The 24,758-nt window shown below is 44.2% G+C and overlaps 1 protein-coding gene across 1 annotated transcript in view; it reads left to right on the top strand.

Moving 5' to 3' along the window:
• The first annotated feature begins 19 nt into the window (after nucleotides 1–19).
• The window catches only part of LOC136577640 (natural cytotoxicity triggering receptor 3 ligand 1-like), a 37,075-nt gene continuing 12,336 nt past the window's right edge, over nucleotides 20–24,758 (top strand). The window contains exons 1-4 of the mRNA XM_066577550.1: nucleotides 20–178; nucleotides 15,344–15,673; nucleotides 17,858–18,166; nucleotides 18,779–18,895. Coding sequence (XP_066433647.1) covers nucleotides 130–178; nucleotides 15,344–15,673; nucleotides 17,858–18,166; nucleotides 18,779–18,895 — 805 coding nt within the window. The 5' untranslated portion in view covers nucleotides 20–129. The remainder of the gene's footprint in view (nucleotides 179–15,343; nucleotides 15,674–17,857; nucleotides 18,167–18,778; nucleotides 18,896–24,758) is intronic.

The following is a 24,758-nucleotide window of genomic DNA, read 5'->3' as shown; positions in this document are numbered from 1 at the left end:
GTCAATAGTCCAAGGAGGTGCAGAATAAGTGGAAGAGAACAGTAATATACAGATATGATTTAGGATTTGCAGCTTCGTCCACAAGAAGTGAGAAACTCGGGTTAATCCAAAGAAGGATCTGGGCGACAAATGGGCTTCAGAGAGACATGTGTCGTCCTCCTCCTCCTGCAGCACACAGGTCGGTGATATTCCTTGTAGTGATGGTAATGTGTATGAGTGCGGGGCTGAGGAGACAGATATCAGGGGGCTCAGATGATACAGAGGGGTGCGGGCGCTGGGAGTGAAAGTAAGCAATGCAAGAAGTGTAGAAGAGAACTTGGGAAGAGAACTATGGCATGTTCAATGGTGCTGTTGAAAATTACAACTCTGCCCACAAAAAAAAGTCCTCAAATAGATATGTCACCAGAAGAATGAAAAGTTATTATTTTTTTGAGAGTGTTATATACCAGAACTGCAGAATGTGACCTGCACACAGGAGCATTAATGACCCATGTTCATGAAAGGGTTAATAACCTACTGTAGTTGCTGCCTTTTTATTAATCAATTTTTATTAGTATCACATATCAGTTGTACATTACAGTAACTAATACACAGATTTTCCATTATATTGCTTGCATATAATTAAAATTTGCTTAATGAAATATACGAATCACTGCTCAGGTGTGATACCATTTTTGTTATTAAACGTAACACAGGACATACAGAACTCTGGTAGTCGCGAGTTCTAATATAGGAATGGGAGGGGGGAAAGAAGGGAAAGAGCAGGAAGAAGAAGGAGGTTGGAGATAAGAGAGTCATAGGGGGAAAGATCAGAAACAAGCAGGAAATCAACATTTTGAGACATCATGATGCATATTTGTTGATACAAGGAGTCGACACTAGAGATGAGCGATTATACTCGCTAAGGCACATTACTCGAGCGAGTAATGCCTTAGCCGGGTATTTCTCCGCTCGTCTCTAAAGAATCGGGGGCCGGCGGGGAGCGGCGGGGGAGAGCAGGGAGGAACGGAGGGGAGATCTCTAGAGATATCTAGAAATTTCATTATTTCTAAAGGCTAAAACTTTTTCATAAATGCTATATTCCGACACCATTTGTATTTTAGTTCCCTTACTCGAGGCACCTCTGTCGTTCGCCACCTTCTAGCTATAAGCAATTTTGCCCCCAACAGTATATGACATCAATATTTTGGTTGCTGGCTTAATTATTTTTAAATGTAGGAAAAGAAGGGCTGTACCCAGATGTTTCGGGATACTAAATTCTTAAAACTTATTTTTCATGAAGAATATATCATTCCAGTAGGTTAAAAGTAAGGGACCTGACCAAAAAATATATATAAGGTGTTCCCTCATGTCCACAGCCTCTCCAACATAAGGCCTCAGGGGTCAAGCGTCTACTTCTCAATTGTATGGGTGTAAGATACCACCTTGGTAATACCTTTAAATGAGTTTCCAACATATTAGCGCATTTAGTAGCTTGTTTTGCTCTTTTAAAAGAACCCAACCAACTTTCTATTGGGACATCTATCCTCAGATCCTTCTCCCAATTTAGGAGATGCCATTTTTTTCCCGGTCTTAAATCTCCTATCATGTGGTCGTAGAAAAATTTAGTTTTTGACTTATTACTAGAGATGAGCGAACGTGTTCTTCCGAGCTTGATATTCGTGCGAATATTAGGGTGTTCGGTATGTTCGTTATCCGTAACGAACACCATGCGGTGTCCGGGTTACTTAAACTTTCTTCCCTGAGACGTTAGCGCTTTTTTTTGGCCAATATAAAGACAGGGAAGGCATTACAACTTCCCCCTGCAACGTTTAAGCCCTATACCACCCCCCTGCTGTGAGTGGCTGGGGAGATAAGGTGTCCGCCTGATATAAAAGTCTGCCCCTCCCGCGGTTCGCTATGGATGCATTCTATATGCGCTCAATGGGGCCAGCGGCAGCAGCGCTGACCCCATTGAGAACATATAGAAGACAAATCCTTCTTCTCTGGCACAGCTGTAACAGCTGTAGCAGAGAAGAACGATGTTTGCCCATTGAATTCAATGGAGCGGCAATACAGCATGTTCCACTGAATGCAATGGGCTGCCGGCGATTGCAGGATGAATGGTCGGAAAGGGGTTAAATATATAACCCCTTTCCTGCAATTCATCCAGAAATGTGTTACACTAAAAATATATACCGGCGTATAAGGCGACGGGGCGTATAAGACAACCCCCCAACTGTCACCTTATACGCCGGCAATACAGTGGAGCAAAGAATAAAAATCATTACTTACGTTTTTAGATGATCTGCGGCGCTCCTGCAGGCTGTCGCTCCCTCCTGGTCCACGGCAGAGTATTGCTTTCTCCACGAAAGACTTGAAATCCCCGCCTCCAGAAACACAGCCAATCACAGCCATTCAATGACATCATTGTCATTGGCTGTGATTGGCTGAAGGCACGTGTCTTTCTGGAGGCAGGGATTTAAAGCCTTTCATAGAGAAAGCTTGTCTGCCGTGGATTAGGAGGGAGTGACAGCCTGCAGGAGCGCCGCAGATCATCTAAAAACGTAAGTAATGCTTTTTATTCTTTGCTCCACTGTATTGCCGGCGTATAAGGTGACAGTTGGGGGGTCGTCTTATACGCCCCGTCGCCTTATACGCCGGTATATATTTTTAGTGTAACACATTTCTGGATGAATTGCAGGAAAGGGGTTATATATTTAACCCCTTTCCGACCATTCATCCTGCGATCGCGGGCAGCCCATTGCATTCAGTGGAACATGCTGTATTGCCGCTCCATTGAATTCAATGGGCAAACATTGTTCTTCTCTGCTACAGCTGTTACAGCTGTGCCAGAGGAGGACGATCTTTATGCTGACAGTGGGGGGGGGGGGGGCACTCTTGCCGCTATTGTGGCTTAATAGTGGGACCTGTGAACTTGAGATGCAGCCCACCATGTAGCCCCTCGCCTGCCCTATCCGTCACTGTGTCATTCCCATCACTTTCTTGAATTGCCCAGATTTTCACACATGAAAACCTTAGCGAGCATCGGCGAAATACAAAAATGCTCTGGTCGCCCATTGACTTCAATGGGGTTCCTTGTTCGAAACGAACCCTCGAGCATCGCGGGAAGTTCGTTCCGAATAACGAACACCCGAACATTTTGGTGTTCGCTCATCTCTACTTATTACTTTGTGTTAATTTTATCAAACTTAATGCTGTTGACTGGGAAAACTATTTTCCGAGGATAGGATGTTTGCAGAAACGATCATATCTGGGAGTATTTAAATAACTCATCTTTAGGTATTCCATAGCTCTCAACTAATAGCGAGAAAGGTTTAAGGGTGCCATCGCTAAAAAGATCTGAGATAAATTGTAATCCTTTCTTAGACCAGGAGACTAGGTGTAAACCAGGAATGAAATATTTCAAGATATCAATAGGAACCTGTTTAACTTCATAAGTTGTGGTTTTCTCGGAGAGATGCGCAAATTTAGTCCAAGCCTCCAGTGTCACCCTCATGGGAAGCAAAATGGAAGGAATGTGTAAATTCGGGCCTAAGAAGGGGTATAGGATTGATAACATTTTTGCATAAATCAGAGAATTTAGGGTCTTTGAATTAAATATCTCTGATTCTAAATTATGCCAACTGACCGATGTAGACTGTGTGAACCAGGGTTCCGATTGATTTTGGTAGTAGGGTGTGTCGGTATGCCTCTAAATTAGGAAGATCCACGCCTCCTTGTGATTTATGGAGAGACAGTATAGAATGGGCCACTCTTCAAGGTTTCCGAGGCCAGACATAGTCAGTCATTTGACTTTGAAGTTTCTGCATTATTGATTGAGGAATTGGTATTGGAAGAGTCAGGAAATAATATAGTACTTCTGGGAGAATCATCATCTTGTAAAGTACTATGTGTCCAATCCACATGGCTTGATAGTTTTAAAAATTATTTAATTCTTCTTGTAAGGTCTTCAATAGATGAAGATATGGTGATGGATCTCTGGATTGAGCAGCATCCACCAGGACTCTTTGAGCTTGAGAAAGGAGCCGTGCGAGCTCCAAAACGCGTTGCACTACCCTGTTCTGTTCAATAAAACACTATTTCACATCACCATCGATGGTTTGTCCATCTCATTCTAGGAGACATTAAACCACACTAGACCTTTTGTTTGGTCTTATGAAAGGTGTTTCTGCCTGAGGTTACCCTGGGGACTCAGTCACACGAGTGGAGGTACGCGTGTATTAGCGACGATACGCGTGTATTTCCGCGTGGAAAAAACGTCTGCGCCTGTCAAAAAAAGAACATATGGGTGGCAATGGAGTTGGTCATGCGGATTTTCGTCCGCACGTGGTGCGGGTTTTTTTCCACGTGGAAATACATGCAGATCATCGCCCATGTGACTGAGCCCTAAGTGCAGGATTTTTTTTTTCCTATCTCCAATAGAGGAAGATAATTGATTGATTTTATGTCTTTAAGGGGAAAACAGATATGAATGCCAAGATAAGGGATCCTTTTTTGTTGCCATTGAAAGGGAAATGTATACCTACTATTCACTGTAGGGTTCGAGAAAAAAACTAAAATATAACCTTTATTAAATATTATATTAAAAGGGAACTTGAAATACAAGTTTCCAAAGGACACACGAAGAACATAAACAGATTGCTCCCCAGTGGGCTGCTGGCGATCGCGGGATGAATTGTCGGGAAGGGCTTAAATATATAAGCCCTTCCCTGCAATTCATCCAGAAATGTGTAAAAATAAAAAAAATATATATACTCACCTGGTCCCGGCAGACGGAGTTCAGCGCGGCCGGCTGCAGTCCTCCTGAACTGCTCTGAACAGCTGTGAGTAGTATTCAGCAGCAGGGGATTTAAAATCCCCGCCTGCTGAATGAGCTGCCTCTGATTGGTCACAGCCTGACCAATCAGAGGCAGCTCTCACTCACACCCATTCATGAATTCATTTCTGGATGAATTGCAGGGAAAGGCTTATATATCTAAGCCCTTCCCGACAATTCATTCCGCGATCGCCGGCAGCCCATTGCTTTCAATGGAGCCGGCTGTATTGCCGGCTCCATTGAATTCAATGGGCTAACATCGTTCTGCCGGGACAAGGTGAGTATATATTTTTTTTATTTTTACACATTTCTGGATGAATTGCAGGGAAGGGCTTATATATTTAACCCCTTCCCGACAATTCATCCCGCGATCGCCGGCAGCCCATTGCTTTCAATGGAGCCGGCTGTATTGCCGGCTCCATTGAATTCAATGGGCTAACATCGTTCTGCCGGGACAAGATGAGTATATATTTTTTTTATTTTTACACATTTCTGGATGAATTGCAGGGAAGGGCTTATATATTTAAGCCCTTCCCGACAATTCATCCCGCGATCGCCGGCAGCCAACCCAACATGTAGCCCCTCGCCTGCCCTATCCGTTTCTGTGTCGTTCCCATCACTTTCTTGAATTTTCCAGATTTTCACAAATGAAAACCTTAGCGAGCATCGGTCATATACAAAAATGCTCGAGTCACCCATTGACTTCAATGGGGTTCATTACTGAAAGTTCGACTCGAGTAACGAGCACTCAAGTATTTTGGTGCTCGCTCATCTCTAATGTTCTGCAAGAGGTTCTATCACTAAGACAAAAATTTACGGCAATAGTGAACAACCTTGATGGGTTCCATTTGTAATATAAAAGGTTTCAGATAGGGTACCATCAACTAAAACTTTGGCCAAGGGGGGTGAATATAATGCTCTAATTGCCTATACAATATTTCCATCCAGATCAAACTTTTCAAGGACTGAAAAGGCATAACCCCGATGTAGCCTATTGAAAGCTTTTTCAGCTTCTAAGGCTAAACGAATGGCAGGAGAGTGGAAGGAATCTATTATTGAAAGAAGGTTTAGTATTCTCCTCATTCCATCTGGTGCTTGTCTCCCTTTAATGAAGCCCACCTGGTCCAAATGTACAATAGTCGGAAGGATTTTGAGGAGTCTTTGGGCTATAATTTTTGAATATAATTTTGTGTCACAAATTAGCTGCGAAATTGGCCGGAAATTTGCTGGTGAAGAGGAATCCTTGCCAGGTTTGGGTATAGTAACTACTGTGGCCTCAAGCATCTCTGCCGGGAGTTTACCTTGTGTTACACCTTGGTTAAAAGCAGAAATCATATGTAGCACTAATATTTCAGCAAATTTTTTATAGTACTCGTTGGAGAAACCATCTGGGCCTGGAGATTTTTGGGATTTTGATAATTTAATTCTATCCAATATTTCATGGTTTGATATAGGTTCATTTAACAGCTTATTTTGAGACTCTGAAATAGATGGGAGATTCAGGTTACAAAGAAAAGACAAGATTTCTTGTTGAGTTGGTTGAGAAGTGGAAACATCATCTTTAAGATTATATAATTATGCATAAAATATACGAAAGCATTCAGCTATTTGTTTTGGGTGGAATTTTTTTTTTCTCTTTGGACATCTGGGTTAGACATAAAGGGAATTTTTGCTTTGATTAATTTTTTCTTAACTAGACTTGTGGATTGAGGCATAGAAGTTTATTCGTAAGGATTGCAGTGTCTTATCAAAATTTTCCATCAAGAGGGTACGTAATCTTTGCCTTAAACTTAAAAGATTTTTATGGTTTTTGTCTGAAGGAGAGGATCGAAGTAGTATTTCAGTGTTTGTAATTTGGGAGAGAATTTCATTAATCTGTGACGCCTTCTCTTTTTTATGTCTTGTACTCATCTTGATGAGGATCCCTCTTATAAAAGCTATATGAGCATTCCAAACCATAAGAAGAGAAACTCCAGAGTGGAGTTAATCTTAAAATATTCTCTCAAAGCGTCAGAAATAGATCCCCATCAAGAAGAGGCTGTTCCTCTACAATTCGGCCCCTCCTCCCTGGCAACCCCACAAAAAAGTGGCAGAAATGGACGCGTGGTCCGACCAAGTAGCAGTATTAATTTTAGCATCTTTAACAAATGGTAGTGACTATCTATCTACTAACACTAGGTCAATCCAAAATAACGACCTGTGCTGCAAAGCATTTAGGCATTGGAACGTGTCATAGAGCGTTTCTTTTTTAAGCCAGGGGCCCAAAGTGGGAGGTCTTCTAGGGATCTGGCATGATGAATCTATATTTTTGTCAGGTATGAGGTTAAAGTCACCACAAACAATCAATCTGCCTCTTTCATGTCTCCGCAACTTTTTAATTATGTTTAAAAATCTCATTTGTGCCGAATTAGGCGCATAGACATTCAATATGGTACAAGGGATAGAATTTACATTACCCGAGAGAATAATATATCTCCCCTTAGGATCTGTTCTAGAAAGGATATTTCTACAGTGAAAGAGTCTCTAAACGCCAACAAAACACCAGCTTTTTTATTTGGTGGCTAGGCTAGGAAAATATTGGGAAATTTCTTATGCTACATTTTTGGAAAGGCGGAGGCGTCAAAGTGGGTCTCTTGCACACATATCTGCATTTTAAGCGAGAGCTTCTTTGCACAAGGAAAGATGGTAAATTCAGCCCATTAGCATTCAGGGAAAGAAGCTTAACCGCGATATAGGTTGTACAATTCGGTATAGAATAGTGTGGACGTTTTTTGATGTCTGTTCTGAACATAGGGGGGAAACAACATACATGGTAATTCAAATAAAGATTCCATCAAATGAATCACAAAAGTGAAAAAAGACAACAAGTCCATAGAACACTCGGGCTCATGCATTGGGGGATGTAAAGTTCACCTGAACGAGAACTAAAGTCAGGCTTACAGAAATTTCTTTACTATAAATGATTACAAAAAATTTCATCGGCCCAAGTGGTATTTGTGTAGCTTTTCTTTCGTGCTCCAGGCCTTCTAGTTGAGCCTATGGATCATTCTTCGGGAAGGGAGATGCCCCAGGACTTCAGCGTTGAAATTGCATCTTCTGGTTTGCAAAATACGTGGTTAACTCCATCTTTTTGGATCAAGAGTTTCGGCGGGAAACCCCATTTCTATGGAATTTTTGCTTGGCGAAGGGTGTTAGTGATTGCAGAGAATTTTCTTCTTGCCTGCAAAGTCACCTGTGATAAGTCCATATATAGCCGGACTTCATTATAGGGTGCGGGTGGTTGGTTTGATTTGTGAGCTTCTTTAACATGGAAGAAGTGCAGCCATGCACATCTCTAGGAACTGATTCTGAAATGGATTTCGGCTTAGGTAGCCTATGAGCTCTAGCGATTATTAGGTTCCTAGGAGATGTGTCTGGCAAGGCCGTTTTTATCAGTTGTTGAAGGTAATACATTCTGGTATTCCTCTAAACTTAACGTTATTATGTCTGTTTCTATCTTCTATGTCTGCTAGCTTGATTTTAGGCATATCAACTTCTTCTGATAAAGCATCAATAAGATCATTATGAGGTTGAGTGATTTCGCCTATTTTGTTTTCCGTATGAGTGATCCTGTCATCAAATTCTTCCATATTTGTTTTTAGAGTAAAAGTCAGGGAGTCAAAAATAGATTGCAAGGAGTTCTTTAATGCTACCATCATTTCTTTCATAAATGCCTCAGTTGCTGGTTTATCTGATGAGGGCATAGAAATAATGATCCGCCATAGGAGGGCTGTGAGAGTCTCCTAAGTGATCTTCCATTAATTTAGGATGCTGCTTTAGCGGGCCAGCAGTGGGAGAGTTCAGTGATTTTTTTTTCTGGGCTGTAACTGGCGCCATTTTTGTACTCTATTGTTTGTCCTTGTGAGCTCCCTTCCCTTTATTAGGAGACATGGAGAGCGTTGTCTGCCCGGGGGAGCTATCTGGGGACTGTTGGACTGCGCTCACCTCAGAGGTCCCCTCATGGAGAGTCTGCATTGCTGGCAGTGAGCAGGAGCTGGATGCTGGGGACAGACTTCCTCTCCACGGCAGAGAAGCAGGTGATACCAGGGCCTGACGGGCTACGGACTGTGAGCAGCCGCGAAGAAGTCCTTCAGGCGTCCGGGCAGAGTGTGGGAAGACTTGCGATAGTTCATCTGTGCCCAACGAAGCAGCAGCGCTGCCACCAGAGTGAGTGACGGCCGCTGAGGATGCTTTAAGGTTGCTTCTTCAGCCTTTGTTCTTGAAGCTCCGAAACTATGCGGCCATCTTGGTGCTCAGTTAGGCCACGCCCCCTGTAGTTGCTGCCTATAAACTCTCTCCAGATGCTCCATAAAACTGAATCTTATATAGGACATGTAGTCTTACAGGGGACCTATAGTGGAGTGATACTCTATTAGGATCACATGTCTTTATCTCTGTTTTCATACATCCCAAAATCATACTTGCTTTTGCAGCTCCTGCTTGACATTGAGGGCTGCTGTTTAGTTTATACCAAAATATCCAACTCCTTGGCTATAAGTCTTTCTCAAGAGTTGTAGAAAATCCTGCAGACTGAGAGCGTGGAGAAATATTACTGCTGCTCATTTTATATGTACTTACAGGTTTAGTGCTCCTTAGTGTCAATAACAGGAATACCTTTAGACTTTTTATGAGCTTTTATGGTTTGTGTGTTCCCAGATATCTGTACTTCTACAATGCCCCTGACCTCTGGACTGCAATTACTCTTCAGAATACTACATTTCCAAGCTCCTTTACCTACACACATGGGATAATGCAATTTATAGCCATCCCACTGACATCCTGAAAGGGAATGGTGTTTGATCCTGCTGGTAAATTCCCACACTCTCCATTAATTCAGAGCGTAAACAGATGAGCGCATGTGCAAATATGCTCGCCGCTATGGTGCGCTTGTAAAAAAAAACAAAAAACAGAAAGATATGTCCTATCTTTTATCGCACATAGCAATATTACGTGAGACACACGATAGTGGAAACTAAACCATTGGAATTAAGGATTTCATTTCATCACGTTTTGTGGGTGAGATTTTCATGCTCGCAAAATATGACAAAAACATGGCCGTAAGGGCTTATTCACATGAGTGTATATCGGCCGCTGTTTTCACGGCCAGGCCGATATACATTACCATGTGATGCATTGGATTCCAATGCATCAGATCACACATGCGTATTCCCGTGGCATAAAGCACCTGGCATAAAGCACCTGGCTTTTACACTGGGCAGGAAGCCATCTTCCTGGCCGGACTATAGCCACTGCCATTGACTCCTATGAGAACCAAGGACAGTGACCAGAGAAGGGAGGTGGGAGGGAGTTTAGTAGCGTGACTGCTTAATTCCCCCCCTCCTTCTCTTCTCCTCTCCACCCCTTGTCGGCTGTTTACAATGGGAGGGGGAGGGGCGGAGCCAAGCGCTGCCCCAATCCGCACCCTCCCATTGCTGACAGCGGACAAGGGGTGGAGAGGGGGCAGGAGATTAGCTCCCATCCTGCCCTCACCCAATCCCATTGGAAACAGCCGGAAAAGAGGAGAGAGGAGGTGAGCTGGCAAGGGGAAAGGAAGGTCTACCCCACTCCATGGCATATACGCCATACGTGAAAATGCAGGCTGATTTACACTCGCGTAATAAGCCCCTAGGCTAATTTCACACGGGTAATTGGGATTTTGCCGCAAGAAAATCACAGCAAAATCACATTTTTGTTACCACAATTCTTAAAGCATCAACGGTGCTTTTTTTAAGAATAATCTTCCATCGCATCGCTGCCGCCCACGATAAAATCACTCAATAGGACTTTATTTTGTTAAAATTGCATCGCAACGCAAGCAGGCTTAATAGACCAACTTGGGAGATAAAAAAATCACACATCACATCACAGAAAGATAGAGCATGCTGTGATTTTTTGTTCTTGCAACATCGTATCAGTGAAAACATCGCTAATGGGAAGGAAACCGTTGAAAATCATTGGTTTCATAAGTCTGCTTTTTTACTTACTCTCGCGTCACATAAAAATCTTGCGATTTTAGCGCCCATGTAAGAACCACCCTTAGGCCGGTTCCACACAGGTGATACAATTGCTTGAGATTTGTTGAAAGACGCACAAATATGAACCCAATTCATTTGAATGGGTTCATACACATGAGCGATGTTTTCACGCATGACACTGCATTGCGATGCTATGCAAGAAACACATTGCAGCATGTTGTATTTTCCTACGATATCCTCTATTTCTTCCAATGGGGCAGGTGGCAGCAGTGCCAGCCCTATTGAAAGCAATGGGAGAACTCTGCAATCCTCTATTACAGCAGTGACAGGGGATTCCTTCATCCCCGCGGGGAATCCCTTTAGCCATGACTGCTGTCACAGAGTAGCACAGAGTTTTCCCATTGCTTTCAATGGGGCCAACGACATCAGAGAATTTCAGTTTCGCGTGTCCTATTATATTTTAGGTGCAATTCTTTTACACGCATAAAATTATCCCCTCTGAATCTTTTCATAGGAATCCATTGATTCTATTAGCTGTGATTTTTTTTTTTTGCTGACTGATCTAACGCTATATCTCAATATTGCTGACCTGCTACACAATGCTATGGCATATGAGCCCCAGGACATGGATTTCAATTTTGTGTTGTGACCCCTGTTAAGATTTAGAGAGTGGGTAGAGTTAGAGAGTGATTTCCCCGAAAATCATCCCTAGCTGTAAAAAAAGTTAAAAAAAAAAATTATACTCACCTAGAAGAGCCGTCCGGCTCTCCTGTCCAGCCCGGCAGTTGTCTTCTGTCTTCTGGAGGCCGAGGATTGAAAAATCCCCACCCCAAAAAATCACTAGTCTCATTGGCTTAGCGCTGCCTGTGATTGGCTGAGCGCTGACACCAATCACAGGCAGCACACAGCTGTCGTTCAGTGGCATTGAATGAATGGCTAAGCGCTGCCTGTGATTGGCTAAGCACTGTGACCAATCGCAGGCAGCTCTCAGCTGTCATTCAATGGCCGAGTGATGCCTATGATTGGTTGAGTGCTCCGCCAATGAGACCAGCGCTTTCTGGGAGTGGGGATTTTTCAATCCCCTGCCTCCGGAAGACAGAAGACGACAGCCGGGCCGAACAGAAGAGTTGGACGGCTCTTCTAGGTGAGTTTAATTTTCTTTTTACAGCTAGAAATATTTTTCAGGGAAGGGCTTATATTTTATCGCTGCGGGGGTTGCCTGCAACCCACTGCTTTCAATGGGGCAACAGCAGTGCTGACCCCATTGAAAGCAATGGGATAGCATCACGGACTTCTGTCACAGCTGCGACAGCTGTGGCAGAGGATTCCTTCCTCCCCACAGGGAAGAAGGTATCTTCTCACTTAGCTATCACAGCTGTCAGAGCTGTGGCAGAAGTCCGCGATGTACTCCCTATGTTTTTAATGGGGCTGGCGCTGCTGCCACCGGCCGCATTGAAAACACTGAGCGATATTGCAGATTTTTTTCTCTGCGCTGTGAGGCTTAAAGGGGTTGTCCCGAGGCAGCAAGTGGGTCTATACACTTCTGCATGGCCATAATAATGCACTTTGTAATGTACATTGTGCATTAATTATGAGCCATACAGAAGTTATAAAAAGTTTTATACTTACCTGCTCCGTTGCTGGCGTCCTCGTCTCCATGGTGCCGACTAATTTTCGCCCTCCGATGGCCAAATTAGCCGTGCTTGCGCAGTCCGGGTCTTCTTCTTTTCTGAATGGGGCTCCATGTAGCTCCGTGTAGCTCCGCCCCGTCACGTGCCGATTCCAGCCAATCAGGAGGCTGGAATCGGCAATGGACCGCACAGAAGCCCTGCGGTCCATGAAGACAGAGGATCCCGGCGGCCATCTTCAGCAGGTGAGTATGAAGACGCCGGACCGCCGGGATTCAGGTAAGCGCTGTGCGGGTGGTTTTTTTAACCCCTGCATCGGGGTTGTCTCGCGCCGAACGGGGGGGGGGGGTTTAAAAAAAAAAAAAACCCGTTTCGGCGCGGGACAACCCCTTTAAGAGTAAAAATTGCAAATAAGTATGCCATTGAAAATCATAGGTTTCATAATCATGCCTCTTTATTTGCTCTCGCATTGCAAAAAAATATGGGTAGGCGCCCTAAGAGTTAGGGCTTATTCCGACGTGAGTATATCGGCCGGGTTTTCATGCCTGGCGGATATACGCTGTCTCTCTCTGCAGGGAGAGGAGGCGGGCCGGGAGCAGTGCACTGAGCTCCCGCCCCCTCTCCGCCCCTCACAACTATTTGCAATGAAAGGGGGTGGGGAGGGGCCTAACTTAGCTCCACCCCGGTCCCGGCCCTCCCATTGCAAACAATGGTGAGGGACGGAGAGGGGACGGGAGCTCAGTGCACTGCTCCTGGCCCGGCCCGCCTCCTCCCCCTGCACAGAGGGACAGCGTATATCAGCTGGGCATGAAAACCCGGCTGATATATGCACGTCGGAATAAGCCCTTAGAGAGTAAAACCTAATTGTAAAGTTGTAGATCTTCTTCCTAGTCTAGCTTTGGTTCTTGTTAGTGTACTCAAGTATGTGTGATTATTTCTAGTCCAGTCTTTGCTCCTTTGGTCTTATAGTTTATTGTTTGCACTTCCCGCTCCCTGCCCCCCGCCCCCCGCCCCCCGCTGGCACCCGAATCTTTAGAGATGAGCGGGCAGGTACTCGCATAAGACACTACTGGCTCAAGTAATTTTATGCAACACAAATGTTTTCGTGTAAATAAGCCCTTAGGGTTCTTTTTCACAGATCAATTAATCATTGGAATGAGCGAATGAACAAGTCATTTGCTTTCAATTGAAGTCCTTTTACTCACGCAATCGTTGACATTTTTCTCACGTTTTCATTGTAGCTCGTTCAGTCCATTGTTCTTCTGTCAGGGGAGTTTGGAAACGCCTGGAAATCGTTAGCAAACGACTGAGCGATCGCCTTGTAGACAGAACAACTGTCAAACGATGCAGGGTGATTTTTATGCCTGTATAAGATGAATGATGAATGAGAAGGGATTGAAGTATCATTCATCATTCAATCATTGACCATGTTTACACTGAACAATTATAGCTCATTTTCGCATGATTCAACAATTATTTGAATAATAATCATTTTGCGTAAAAGGTCCCTTAAATCAGCCCCATTCAATTTTGTTATCTTGTCTCTGGGTCTTAGTGCCCTCTCATTGTTTGATAGGGTCAGTGTTTTACATAGTTTCTATTAGGGAAATACTAGAAATATTCAGGGACAGTGGTGTCTGGTATACGGGTCAGCGTCCGGTGGATAAGGGGAATACATAGGAAAACCTAGTGTTACGGTAAGTTATTGTCAGTTTATTATCTGTTTACCATCATTCATTTGTTCCATTACCTTACTATCATCACCATATCTATCTGACTACCATCATCATCAGCCATTCATGCCATCATATGATTCCCATCACCATTCTCGTCCTGTAAGCTCTTTATAAGTTCTTGTTGTAGCATCTTTGTTATCTATTAGTGTTGATACATGCTTCATATTATTGTTCTGTCTGATCGCACATAATTTGGCCCTACTTTCAGTCCTGGAGGTATATGAGTAGTGGGAGTCACCGTTCGTACCCAGGAAAGGCAACTGCTATGGGTGAAGTCCAGTTCTGTCATTTTGTGTCCAGCTGGTGTTGTTCCACCTTCCACACAATATACATAATCATTCAGTGATGTACAATACTGAGCCATAGTCTGACTTTAGCATTCATACTGTATCTATATATATAAAAACGAAAGCCCTCACTGACTCACTCACTGACTCACTGACTGACTGACTCGCCAAAAGTTCTCCAACTTCCCGATGTCGTAGAAACATGAATTTTGGCACAAGCATAGATTATCTCCAAAATAGGAAAAATAATTGGGTCCCAACTCGATTATTCAACTCTAGCGCAAAAGAATTAGCGTCGAAATTTAACGTACGGAATCTAAATCTCTCACTTCCCAATGTCATAGAAACTTAAAATTTGGCATGGGCATTGAATATGTCATAAATAGAAAAGTTAATGGGTCCCAACTTGATTATTCAATTCTAGCGCAAAAGAACTAGCATCCAAATTTTACATACGGAATGTAATTTTCTCACTTTCCGGTGTCATAGAAACGTGAAATTTGACACGAGCATTGATTATGTCATAAATAGGAAAAGCTAATGGGTCCCAACTCGATTATTCAATTCTAAGCGCAAAAGAATTAGCGTCCACATTTTACGTACGAAATCTAATTCTCTTACTTCCTGATGTCATTTTATATAAAGGATACATCGCATGGTTACCTCCCGTGGTGTTTCCTGGGTAACACAGAGAACTATGCAAAATGGTGAACATATGTTTTTCCGGTATCTCTAAAGTAACCACGACTTCATAAGATTTTCCATGTGAACGCCAGAAAAACACCAGTACCAAATTAACTCGGGCGAAGCCGGGCATATCAGCTAGTATATCATATGTATTATGTGTGTCTACCTGCAGGTGCAGCTTTGGAGATCTCTGCTCCCAGCACACATAAGGCTACAGTCGGCTCACCGGCTCTGATTCCTTGTAGCTATACCGTACAAAAGCCTCCCGTCAATCCTAAATTTTTTGCAGCATTTTGGTACTTCGAGGGAAAACAAAATCTGAGCTACGATAATGAAGTAAGAACAACCGATCCCAGATATTCATTGGACATAGAGAAAGCATTAAATGGAAGAGTGGACCTTTCTATATCTAATATAGCTTTATCAGATGCCGGGGTCTATGCCTGTTCAGTGCTCTACAGCCCGCTGCGGAAGACGAAGGATATCACTGTGTATGTTACAGGTAAGTCAGGCCTTGTCCATGTATGTTGTACATTATGTCTTTAATAACTCTCTGGAAAGCGAAGTCACACTTGGAGTAATTGTTCCTCAGTAGAACTCACTGCAAGTCTCCAGTATAACTGTGGTGATCCCACCACAAAATCCATATGTACAGTATCCCATAGGGTGACCTCGGACACCAGGGATATATGGGGAGCTGGGAGAGTATAGTGCTGGCCTGACATGGTGGCACTTACCAAACCCTTTCCTGGAGGGAACACACATACTGTAAGGACCGTTGATTCGCGGGTCCCTCGTGCCCTCATCGCCGGTACTGTCACACGGGCTGCTGCTGTGCAGCGCAGGGAAGCCCCGCTACTCGAACCTCCCCTGGCCGCCGAGCTCCTCCTTGCCGCCGGGTTGCTAGGGACGCGGTGGGTGTTGCCGCGCGCTACGTCCTCGGTATCATGGCAACCAGACGTGTCTCCTTCCCTGTGTAGCTGGATGTACTCAGCTGCTGTCAGACTCCCCGCCCCAATCAGCTGCTGGGGCGGGAATTCTGACAGCATTTAAACCTGCTTGTGTCTGCATTCCGGTGCCAGTGTTAGTTTGGTCTCCCTGCTACACCAGCGTACTTCTTGTAGTGACTCCTCATTTTTGACTCCCTGTTTTTGAACCTGACGTTGTCTTTGCCTGACCCTCTTGTACCGCGTACCCTCTCGTTGCCGACCCGGATAGTCTGACTCTCCTTGCCGTTGTTTGTTCCAGTGTCTGTCTGTTTGTTAGTCCCAGTGTTCCCCTTCCCTAGTGAGTGTAGGGACCGTCGCCCAGTTGTTGCCCTGGGGCTTAGCCAAGGGGGGCAAGTAGGTAGGGACAGGGGTTGTGGGTATTCTCAGGGACTACCAGTTTCCCGGACCCCGAGTCCTGACACACACTCAAGGCCAGAGTATCACTGCAGGCCACCAGGGAGACCCCTAGGAGAGGAAGATGCCCACAAAACACGATAACGGGAGTTGTAGTTGTCACGTGTGATGCCACCATTCTCTCACACAACGGTCTGACCCTCAGCAGAGAAATAAATATAGCCACACACAGTTAGTTCTTGAGTACCATGGGTCTCTAGGAATGGTTAGAACACGTGATAAACTTTACTTTAGAAAACTGCAAGCAGGTTATACAGGTAGTTCACTTAAAGTTTTTACAGTGCAGGCAAGGCAAAAGATCAGAGGTCAGGGAGGAAACGCAGGATGACACCGGTCCTGCAGTCTACATTATCTGCCAGAAACTGCCGTTGGAAGGGGAACACTCCAGAGGAGGAAAGGGGTAGGGTCACTCCACAGACACTCTGACAGCAATTATTAGCTCAAAATACCTCCACCCAGCCTTGGAGACACGTGGGTGTGACAATTAAAGGGTGTACCTCTATGCGGTGATCCTGGTTCTGGACGGCCGTGTAGGAAATTTGAGAGTTGATTTGTACCTCTTCACTGGCTTTGAGAAGAAGTATTTACTTACAAATGCTTTGTCTTATTCTTGGGGGCTCACTCCACTCACATGCAGAACACAAGCAACACAGGAAATTTCTCCTCCTCTTCCATCTTCACCACAAGGAGGCTGAAGGTGCCTTCATATGGCTCTGTGTTTTATACTCTCTCAACTCCAGAAGATGGAACCCCTTTCCCGCTCTCAATCACTCACTCACATTTATACCCTCTCTTATACCACATGACATGACAGACTTGATACATTTACATGGAGGCTTGGATTTTATTGAACATTTAAGCCTTCCAGTGCTGCAGCTGTGCAACACACATAATGGACATAACAAGACAGCTTTGCACAATGCATCAACAAAGGACAAACATGTATGACATTAATGGAGGGGACTAGGATGATGTACTCGGCCCCTACAGATGCATTACATACGGATTGTGCAGCAGATTCTGCCCTATACTGTACTATAAAGGGTAACATCTGTATGCTCAGATTCAGCTCACAGTTCCTTAACTTTCCCCAAAACATTTAGAAAATACAAACCACATGTATTATACGGCAAAGTGCTGTGGATTTAACATTTCATGCCATAAATTGTAAATCCGCCATTAACAAAAGATAGCGGTTGCTGCAGTTTTTGCCATTAGCCATCATCTCCATATAAGCATATAAGCAATAATAATATTTGACTAACTTTATTTTATATTATCAGCTCTCCCGCAGGTGACCATCACCAATAAGATAGTTGTACTGAATGAAGAGAGCATCCTGCGCTGCTCCGTCACTGGATTCTACCCCGTGGACATTGGTATTAAATGGTTCAGGGGCAGAGAGATGCTGAGAGATGTCACTGAGGATGAACCCCGGAGGAACCCAGATGGAAGCTACAGTGTGAACAGCACCGCGACCATAACCCCCACCGAGGAGGACAGGGAGCAGATCTTCTCATGTAGGGTCCAACATCAGTCTCTAAAGAAGCCTCTCCAGGAAGACTTCCAGCTGCTATACAGAGTATACAGAGGTGACGATGCCCTTAATAAAAGGTCCAATCACCTGCAATAAAGCTCCCTGACTTTTTCATCACCCTGTATATTAAAGTTCAGGGGGCTAATGCTCCCCCTTATGGAGATCATTGTGAGGATGTGATGAGTCTCAAACACCATGCAATGCTCCCTGTGAAAAAACAATATGCTAATAAGTGTTGGAATACTCCTCTACAGCTCCACCTATTGGAAGGCCGGTACCTTATGAGTCAATATCTGATGTTTTTACAGACCTTGCATTATGACTTTGGATGTAATCCAAACCAAAGTACTCATGTACATACAGCTGTTTTAGAGTTCTCGCTCCTCATCAGTGCAAAATGTTGGAGAATAACTAATAGGGTAGCGACCTTCCAGTAGGGGGCACCGTGGAGGATTATTCCATTCCTTAGTTGCATAGCTTTTTCCCAGGGAGCATTGCATGACCTATGTGGTCTTCTACAGAAGGAGAAATTTTAACCCCCTTTCCCCCCCAGTCCCTCTGTATGGGGTGCAAAAATTGATAACCTAATTATTTTCACTGCAGTTTTACCAGACATGTTGTGTAATTAATATTGTTCTAATTAATCTATAGTTTTGTATTTTTACAGATAATGTGATACCGCAAAATCAGAGCCTTCTTATTGCTGTTGTTAGTGGTATTATTACCGCTGCAGTTGTGGGGATTCTGGCCATTATACTGGCAACAGCCTTATATTGCAATACACGTGAGTACCTCTTCTGTCTTCATATTGCAGATCTTTATTTCTCATATGTACAAACTTTAGTAGAAAAGCCTTGAGTCATCACTCACACATCAGAATCTTCTATAAGTGATTGTCCAACAAAGGAAATCATCACCACTCATTGTAGCTGACAGGAGATGTTTTGAAGTTAAAGCATATTTTTAGGTACAAATGCAATAAAGATCTTTAGAGACCGGCCTTCATAGTTATACACTGCAGCTGAGTATTGCACTAATGCCATAGTCTTAGATCTCTGTGTGATATGCCATGTACAGATGTGTTCATCCTCTGTGTATAAGCTAGCGGGCACTTGACTGCTGGTCGACTTTATGGAGGACTTTAAGGAGTTTAAGCATGAGTAAGTTGACATGCGTCAGCATTATGTTGGCTTCTATCCTCCTCCCCTATTTTCCCTTTTCATTGGTCAGCAAAGTTTCCCAGGGCAGAATTTAAGAAATCTGTAATACTCCCAGCCCGAGGCGAGGTATTTCCTTTAATAGATCCTTGAATCCTGATGTCAGAAAATGCAGCACTCCTTGCTTTGTAAAGGGAGAAAGTGCTCAAAGAGGGCACATCCTGGCATTCCCCCTCTTAAAAGAATTGCCCCACAACTCCTGTCCCACCCACAGTGGATCTTGTATCTCCTAGTAGAATTAGCCCCTCTCCGTTTCCTAGAAGAAGAAACAGAGCGGCAACAAGGGAGGATCACTCTCTGGACCGCTGTTGCTCACAATGCAAACGTTTGCTTTGCTTCCTTTAGACTGTTACAAGCAGTGGGTGGTGGAGCTACAGTGGCCGGCGGCACAGAGCAGCCCATGGCCTTCTCAGTGGCTGTTATTGTTTCCCACATGTCTCCAGCATACAGCTCTTCAGCAGCAGCTGTAGCAGTACTAGCGATGCCACCACCTCCTCCTTGTAAACCTCCAACCAGCTGGCCAGGTGGCTTAGTAGGAAAGCACCCCCTTCCACTTTAGAAGAAATACAGGCATCTGCCTTCCCTATCCCTCAAGCCACGCATGCCTGCCTCAGAGCTCAGTTGACCTGCCACCTTCTGATGACAGTGGATCTGAGGCTGAATTTTTTTATGTTGATTTTACCCCCGGGATCCCTCTAACTCCTCGGCAGTTTATAAAGCCTGCCACTTCACGTGCCTCATCAGTTTGATCCCATAGCTTGTTCACCATGAAGAGTGAAAGGCATACTCCCCTTCCAACTCTGCTGACTCCTCAGTTGATAGATATAGGTTCAGGCATCATACACTTCAAAGCTGGTGTTAATCCACTGTCAGAGATTCCATAGGTCCCATAGTCATAGGAAAAAGCAAAAGGGGCGGTGCACTGCATGCAGTGCTTTTTCTTCCGTCCAAAAGCTGGGCAGCAGGGCGGAAAGAGGGCAGACCACATTGGCTATATCCAGAGAAGGAACCATTCGGCCACAGGCATTCCGCTTTCCTGCTTCCTGAATGGAGCCGAAAAGCAAAACACCAGACACAGATTTGAACACCCCTAGGCCTGATACTCAAAAAGGAGCTGGGAAACTTTAGAATCATACATCATTTGTCATTCCCTCCAGGTGCATCTGATAATGACGGTGTATCCAAAGGGGAGGTGATGGTCACTTATATCTTTTTACACAAAGCAATCCACATCTTGTATAAGGCCAGGCAAAGTACCTTGCTTGACAAATCTGATACTTCCGCCCCCTTCCCATACATCTGGATTGTTTCCACTATTTAGTTTGCCAGCTGAATGGTGTAATTTACTTAGTTATGTGCCCGCTGATGGGTTGCTTGATCTCTTGTTGTTGGTTTGAGATGTTCTCTTCGTTTTTTGGAATGGACAGTTAAAGTAGTATCTGGCAACCCAGCGATACCGGACAACTTCCTATCCGTAGGTCCATCGGGCTCCGCCACATGCCTGCATCGTTTGAACATGTTCCATTGCAGGATGCAGTATTTCAGAGATCTGGTGGCTGAGGATAAACCAGGAGACCCAGTAACCCGCTGTCCTTAATGCTAACATTGAGAGAGTGAATGAAGTGACAAAAGCTTTTATAAGAACACAGATCCCTAAGGGGTGGAGAAAAGAAGGCACCTCGTTGGGTAGCAGGCGCCATATTTTCTTTTATTATTAAAATGTTTCCTTAGTTTATTGGCCTCTTATTGTTGATGTGTTCGATGGCTGCCAGCTTTTGTCCGGTCCAGATAGTTAAGGATTTTTCAGTAATATGCCTGGACATCGTGTTTCTTCTTTGTTATATAGATGATTCCCCTTTAACATATTTCTAGTTTAATTCCATGTTAAATTAATACTTGCACAGAGCGAATATAAACCTAAAGGAATTCAGCACCCATTCCTTTAGAATCAGGGCGCCCACAGTAGTGGATACATGCTGTTTAATAATTTGTTCAAAGATCTTTTTCGGTATAGAAGTCAGGCTCACAGGCCTGTAGTTTCCTGCATCCACCTTCTTCCCTTTTTTGAAGATAGGGATAACATTTGCGCTTTTCCAACCTTCTGGGACTTCTCCTGTTCTCCAGGAATTTTCAAGGATTACGGCGAGTGGCTCAGCAATTAACTCTGCTGCTTCCTTTAGTATCCTAGGATGTAATTCATCTGGACCTTGAGACTTAAATTCATTTAAGTTAGCTAAGTGTACCCTCACCATCTTTCAGCTTATAGATAGCCTGCATTCTTTTATTCCCCCAATAGCACAGGGAAGATTAATTAATTTTCCATCTACTTTCTGAGAGAAAACAGATACAAAATAGGAATTTAAAAGTCCGGCCTTCTTAACATCATTCTTAACCAATTCACCATTTTCATCTTGTAAGCATCCAATAGCATATTTGACTTTTCTTTTGCTTTTGATATAACCCCAAAATCCTTTTTTTATTGCTTTTGGCCTCTGTTGCAAGCCTTAATTCATTATTAGCTTTAGCTTTTCTGACACTTGCCTTAGAGTTTCTGCAAACCACATTATATTCTTCTTTATATGTTCTCCCCTCCCTCCCTCTTTCCATTTGATAAACATATTTTTCTCCATTTTTAACATGTGTGCAAGTTCTGTGTTCATCCATCCTGGTCTCTTTAAATGCTTCCCATTCTTTCTTCTTTTAGGGATTGTTAACGATTGTGCTTTGAGAATCTCATTTTGCAATATTTCCCAACCTTCTTGGATATTCCTGTCCTTAAGTACATCCAGCCATTGGATTCTTCCTACCCTCTGAGTTCATTGAAATATGCCTTTCTGAAATCCAAAGTTGAGGTCTGAGTTTTCTCAGGTCTTCCTCCCCTTTTTATCCATGATCGCTGCCTCCTAAGGTCCCCGCTACCCTTACTTCCTCAACCATTTCCTCCCTGTTGCTAAGAATTATGTCCAAGATAGCAGATCCCCTTGTTTTCTTTTCTACCTTTTGGAAGTTGTCAGCCAGAGTGGATAAGAATTTGTGGGATCCATTACTTTCACCTGAGAGAGATACCAAACAAATGTCTTGACAGGAAAAATGTCCCATGATCACTATGCCATGCTTCTTTGAGACCTTGGCCATCTAGTGTAGAAAGAGTTCGTCCATATCTTCTGCTTGTCCAGGCGGCCTATAGTAAATGCCTACAATACTGCCCTTTCCGTTGTTCTCTCCTTGTATTCTTACCCAAACAGTTTCTACAGAACTACCTGCTCTGAAGCTTGAATCTCTGTGGAGATGAATGTTTTCCTAACATGCAATACAATATCTCCTCCCCTTTTCTAGCTCCGTTTCTTATAAATAGGTTGTATCCTTCAAGCCTTGTATTCCAATCATGTTTATCATTCCACCAAGTTTCCATGATGCCTATGACATTATATTTCTCTTTTTGTGTTAGGAGCTCCAATTCTCCTTGTTTCCCGTGCTCTGGGCATTTGTGTAGAAACATTTAGTTTGTGATCGTTGACTCTTGCTCCTCTACTTGCCTTCTCAATTTTTACCTCTTTCTCCTCTGCTCTGTTCTTTGTGGGTGGAGTCATTTCTGGCTGTACCCCTTTCTCCTCTGCTCTGTTCTTTGTGGGTAGAGTTATTCCTTGCTGTACCTCTTTCTCCTCTGCTCTGTTCTTTGTGGGTACAGCTGCACGTACTGATCACTGAAAAGTGAGTGTTGCACAGAGAAGACTGGACCCTTTCACATAGGTGAATGTCCCATAGAGAGAAATACTGGACCCTCCACATAGGTGAGTGTTCTATAGAGAGAAGTATCTGACTCCTTTACGTAGGTGAGTGTCCTATAGGGAGAAGCACAAGACCCTTCCACATAGGTGATCCTCCCATAGAGGAAAGCACCAGACCACACCACATAGGTGAGTTTTCAATAAAGGAGAAGGACCTTACCCTACACATAGGTAAGTGTCCAATAGAGCCCTCCACACCGATGTTCATCCCATAAAGAGAAGCACCAAACTGCTTCACATCAGTGAGTGTCCAATAGAGAAGAACAAGACCCCTCCCCATAGGTGAATGTCCAATAGAGAGAAGTACCGGACCCCTCCACATAGGTGAGTGTCCCATAGAGAGAAGTACTGGACCCCTCAACATAGGTGAGTGTCCAATTGAAAATAGGATCAGACCCCTCCACATAGGTGATCGTCCCATAGGAAGAAGCACCAGACTCCTTCGCATAGAGAGAGGTACCGAACCCTGTACATAGGTGAGTGTCCAATAGAGAGAAGGACCACATCCATACACAAAAATGAGTGTTCCACATAGGTGAGTGTCCCATAGAGATAAGTAGCAGACCCCTCCACATAGGTGAGTGTCCTATAGAGAGAAGGATCGGACCCCTCCACATAGGTGAACATCCAATAGAGAGAGGTACCGACCCATTCACATAGGTGTGTGTCCCGCAGAGAAAAGTATCAAACCCCTTCACATAGGTGAGTGTCCTATGGAGAGAAGGATCGGACCCCTCCATATAGGTGATCCTCCCATAGGGAGAAGCACCAGGCCCCTTCACATAGGTGAGAGTCCCATAGAGAGAAATACCGGACCCCTCTACATAGGTGGGTGTCCTATAGAGATAAGTACCCAACCCTTCCACATAGGTGAGCGTCCCATAGATAGTAGTACCCGACCGCTCCACGTAGGTGAGTGTCCTATAAAGAGAAGTACCCCGACCCCTCCTCATAGGTGAGGGCTCAATGAAGAGAATGAGCGCATGCCTACACATAGGTGAGTGTCCTATAGAGAGAAGTACCAGACCCCTCCACATAAGTGAGTGTCCTATAGAGAGAAGTACCAGACCCCTCCACGTAGATGAGTGTACCATAGGCAGAAGTACCGGACCCCTCCACATAGGTGAGTGTCCAATAGAGAGGAGTTCCAGATCCCTCCACATAGGTGAATGTCCAATAGAGAGACGCACCGGACCCCTCCACATAGGTGAGTGTCCCATAGAGAGAAGTACTGGACCCCTCCACATCAGTGAGTGTCCAATAGAGAGAAGAACCAGACCCCTCCACACAAGTGAATGTCCAATAGAGAGAAGTACTGGACCCCTCTAAATAGGTGAGTGTCCTGTAGAGAGAAGTTCCAGACCCCTCCACATAAGTGAGTGTCTCATAGAGAGAAGTACCGGACCCTTCACATAGGTGAGTGTCCCATAGAGAGAAGTACCAGACCCCCTCCACACAGGTGAGTGTCCCATAAAGAGAGAAGTTCCGGACCCCTCCACATAGGTGAGTGTCCTGTAGAGAGAAGTTCCAGACCCCTCCACATAAGTGAGTGTCTCATAGAGAGAAGTACCGGACCCCTACACATAGGTGAGTGTCTGATAGAGAGAAGGACTGGACCCCTCCACATAGGTGAGTGTTCAAT

This window comes from Eleutherodactylus coqui, chromosome 8 (genome assembly GCF_035609145.1).
Source record: "Eleutherodactylus coqui strain aEleCoq1 chromosome 8, aEleCoq1.hap1, whole genome shotgun sequence".
Taxonomy (NCBI): Eukaryota; Metazoa; Chordata; class Amphibia; order Anura; family Eleutherodactylidae; genus Eleutherodactylus; species Eleutherodactylus coqui.
Note: the sequence above shows the minus strand (reverse complement) of the source record. Positions and strands in the feature narration are given on the sequence as shown.